The sequence below is a fragment of the Plasmodium fragile genome (assembly GCF_000956335.1).
Source record: "Plasmodium fragile strain nilgiri unplaced genomic scaffold supercont1.11, whole genome shotgun sequence".
Lineage (NCBI taxonomy): Eukaryota > Apicomplexa > Aconoidasida > Haemosporida > Plasmodiidae > Plasmodium > Plasmodium fragile.
The window spans coordinates 372,357-376,187 of NW_012192591.1; the positions used below are offsets into that span (position 1 = coordinate 372,357).

The following is a 3,831-nucleotide window of genomic DNA, read 5'->3' on the forward strand; positions in this document are numbered from 1 at the left end:
CCCATTTCGCTGCCCCATTTCGCTGCCCCATTTCGTTACCGCATTTCGCTGCACACCATGTCAACGCCCGACGAGCTGACTGTGCTCATTCAGAATCTGCAAAAATGCAACAACACGAGCGAATCGATCAACTTCGACCTGGCGAGGACCATCCAGGAGTTTCTCAACTGCTTGGACAAAAATGTACTGGAGGAGCTAGAAGGGGGAATACACGAGAGCGAAAGGGAAAAGGAGAATGACAAGGAACGGGACAGGGACGTGACGAACAGCTTCACCTCAGCGGCTATTTTTGTGGAAAACTGTGTCAAAATTTTCGGCCTCAAAATTGAGCATTTGCACAATTTGGCCCATAACACGCTGTACAATATTTACAAGGAGAATCGACATACCAATTCAGGGAAGAAGCACAACGTTATGTGCGACGAGGAGGAATATTTGTTCATTAACGAAGTAAAAAATTTAAAGAGTTGCCCCGGGGATAACGAGCCATGCATGGAGGACGACCTGCTGATCAAAACAATTCCATTGCCCACTTTTCTTTTTTCTGAAAATGTGAAGAAGAAGGAAGGGTTTGTGGAAATGAGACCAGACATGTCTACAGTCACTGGCACAGGTACACACATGGATGTTCATTTGGACGTGATAAAGGAGGTCGCCACGGATTTGAGCCTCTCCCATGGTAACGCAGATGGTCGGGGTGGTGACGATCGAAAAGCGAACTCCAAAATGTTAAAGCAGCAGGAAGAAGCTTCCAACGAGACAATCGAGGCAAGCCTGACAACCTCCGCATGGAGGGAGGGAGAAAATGACCGCCTGACCGATGAAGCGGAGGAGGTACTCGAACAGAATTCCATAAAGCCTCTAAATTTCGACAAAATGTACCTCGAAAATGATGGAATTCTCCTGCTAGACATAAACGACTATAACATTTTCATAAATGACCAATACGATTTTTCCATTTTAAACCAAAACAGTTCTATGCTGTTCGAAAAGTATGACTTTTCTTGTTCCAGACATTCAACATATTTGTCTCCCACAAATCTGAGGAAATATATGGAGAAGGAAAAGACAGTGAATGACATTTACAAGACTTATAATTTTAATGACCTCCTGAATGATGATTTATGTCCACACATGTTCCTATTTAAGAATGACTTTTTCGATTATGACCTTGCCCTGGGCATTATAAAAAGCAAAAAATATTTGTTGAACAGATTTAAAGAACAGAAGAAATATTTGTATGTCCTGGATGAGAATTCGCATATGGACAAGGACAAAATGGGAACAGCCACGATTGAAAAAAATGAAATAAAAAGGAAATTGCCCCACTATTATATGCTTAATTGTCAGAATATAAAACATGCAGAAGATTTTTTCACCTACATGCAACCCAGCCAAATTATTGACATCATTTCTCGCAATGCGGAGAGGAGATATTCTTCGTTTCACCCAAGTGGGGACACATCGCAGTGGGGGGGAAATGGCATCACGGCTGCTACAGTAACGGGCCCGCTAGGCGGCACACCTTCGCCTAGCCGCTCCAACGACCAGAAGCTATTTGAACAAATAAAAATCCCAGACATTTATATTCAAAAGCTGGGGCTCAACTTCGACTACTACCACCTGGATCCCCTCATCTACAACTTAATAAAAGAATTGAAGAAAAAAAAAAACGTGGAAAAATACTTCTCCTTAAATTTGTTTGACGAGAAGAACAACTACGACTTTGACATTCTGCAGGACGAAGAGTACGTGGATGACCAGAATGAAGAAAACGCAGCCGCCGAGGGGGAGAGTAACTTATGCACTGAAAAGTTTTTGGACGTGCGATCTCTACATGGTGGCATGATGGATGGCATGATGGATGACATTCCGCTGGAAGTTTTTGAAAAAAAGGACTCCTCCGATGCGTTTTTCGCTTCCTTCGACGAGGATATTCACGACAGGTGGGTATTTTTTCCCCGCCATCACATTGTGCACGTTGCGGCCATTTGCGCGGCCATTTTTGCGACATTTTACACACGCCCCTTCCACCCACCCGCAGAGTCAACAAATGGAACGTCTTCCTCGAAGAGAAACTTCAACTCCTCAGGAGCCACCCCAAATATGATGTAGACCTGTACAAAAAAAATATCATCCATTACACCATAAATAGCGGAGAACAAATTCCCCTCTCAAATCTAATCAAACATAAGGAGCCCTACCAAGTGTGTAGGAACTTTCTCACCACCCTAATGTTAATCAACACTGATGTTCTTCAAATAAGCCAAATCAACCTGCACAGCGAATCCAACGATGTCAGCAATTACCAAATTAATGTGAAAAGGGAAAACGTCCAAGAGTACCTTGGCTCATCGCAAAAAATTAAAAATGCGAGTTTTGTCTTAAAGGATAAGAAGAGAAAGACTGCTTCAAAGGGGGACACGTCCCATACCAAGCCCGCCAAAAAAAAGCCGCCAAGGATTAGTAGCCACTGCGATGGAGGAGTCTCTCCAGGGGAAGAACAACTCGCACCACCGTGAAATGAGTAGTTTGTTGTGCAAATTGGGCAAACCCCACAACAGAGGTGTAGTTAGGGGCACACCTTAGACACACACACACCCTTCCCACATAACCGCAATTTTAGTGTGGTAGCATCATGGGTTGCATAAAAGGTCAATTTCTTTTTTTACCGTTTGAAGACCTACCACTCAGGTGGATCATCTTCGTTTCGCTGGCCGCTTACCCAAACAATTCCCACGCCTCAATCACTGCCCCATTTTGTCAAAAACAAATTCCCTTCAACTTGTTTCTCCACAATTAACCGAAAATGCATTGTCTACAAATTTTGAAAGCTGCAATGGCTATTTTTGCGTTGGCCCATTTTACACATTTTATCACCCGAGGCAGATTCACTGGCGGGGGGTCGATGGACCAGTTCACTCCCCCGCCGCTCCCCTGTACTTGTATCCCTTTTTTTGTTTTCTTTTTTTTTTTTCCAAAATTTAACAGTTATTAATTATCAAACAGCGGAACAAAGAAAAAAAAAAAAAAATTAAAGAATTAAATTCATAACGACATTGCCTCTAACGGGACGTGCCCACATGTACATGCACATACATATATACAATATACATGCGCGTGACTGCGCAATGCTATACGCACGGTGGACGCAAACGCGTCGTCTTCTACAAATTGTAAAGCAAATAGAGGCTCACTCAAAAATCGGCCAGCGTGTCCTTGTGCGTACACACGGGAGAGAGAGTGGCCTACATACAGGGAGGGATGGCAGATGGGAAATCCAAAAAAAAAAAAAAAAAAAAAAAAAAAAAAAAAAAAAAAAAAAGAAAAAAAAAAAAAAAAAAAAAAAAAAAAAAAAAAAAAAAAAAATGAAAAGAGGAAATTTTAGAAGGGAAAAGGGGAAAAAGGCAAAGCTCCAATTTCCACTCAACGCGCGACCGCCCCATTTGCATGTTATGGCCAAAAAAATATCCCCGAAATATGCATCCGCGTAAGGGGGATAAAATTATACAACATATATTATAATGTACGTATATTTTTTTTATACATATGTATATACTTGTTATATAATGTATATATATATTTTTTTTTTTTTTTGCATATGTATATAAATATCTTTTACATATGTACATATTCACAAATATAAAATACACCACACTTCCCCCATTTTGGCCCCATTGAAAAATGAAAAAAAAAAAAAAAAAAAAAAAAAAAAAAATTCATGTAAACAGGGAAAGAAGCGAAATGATGAACACGTGAAGAAATAAAAAAAACAAAAAGTACTTTCCATTTTTTTTATACCGTTTTTTCTCATCCATTTTGATTGCACAA

General features: G+C 40.7%; 1 protein-coding gene across 1 annotated transcript; it reads left to right on the forward strand.

Annotated features, from left to right (window-relative positions):
* Positions 1 to 57: 57 nt before the first annotated feature.
* AK88_01338 (uncharacterized protein) lies at positions 58 to 2,522 on the forward strand (the record flags this gene model as incomplete). Its single annotated transcript, XM_012478973.1, has 2 exons — positions 58 to 1,946; positions 2,045 to 2,522. The coding sequence occupies 2 exons, from the start codon at positions 58 to 60 to the stop codon at positions 2,520 to 2,522; spliced, it is 2,367 nt and encodes a 788-aa protein (XP_012334396.1).
* Positions 2,523 to 3,831: the final 1,309 nt, after the last annotated feature.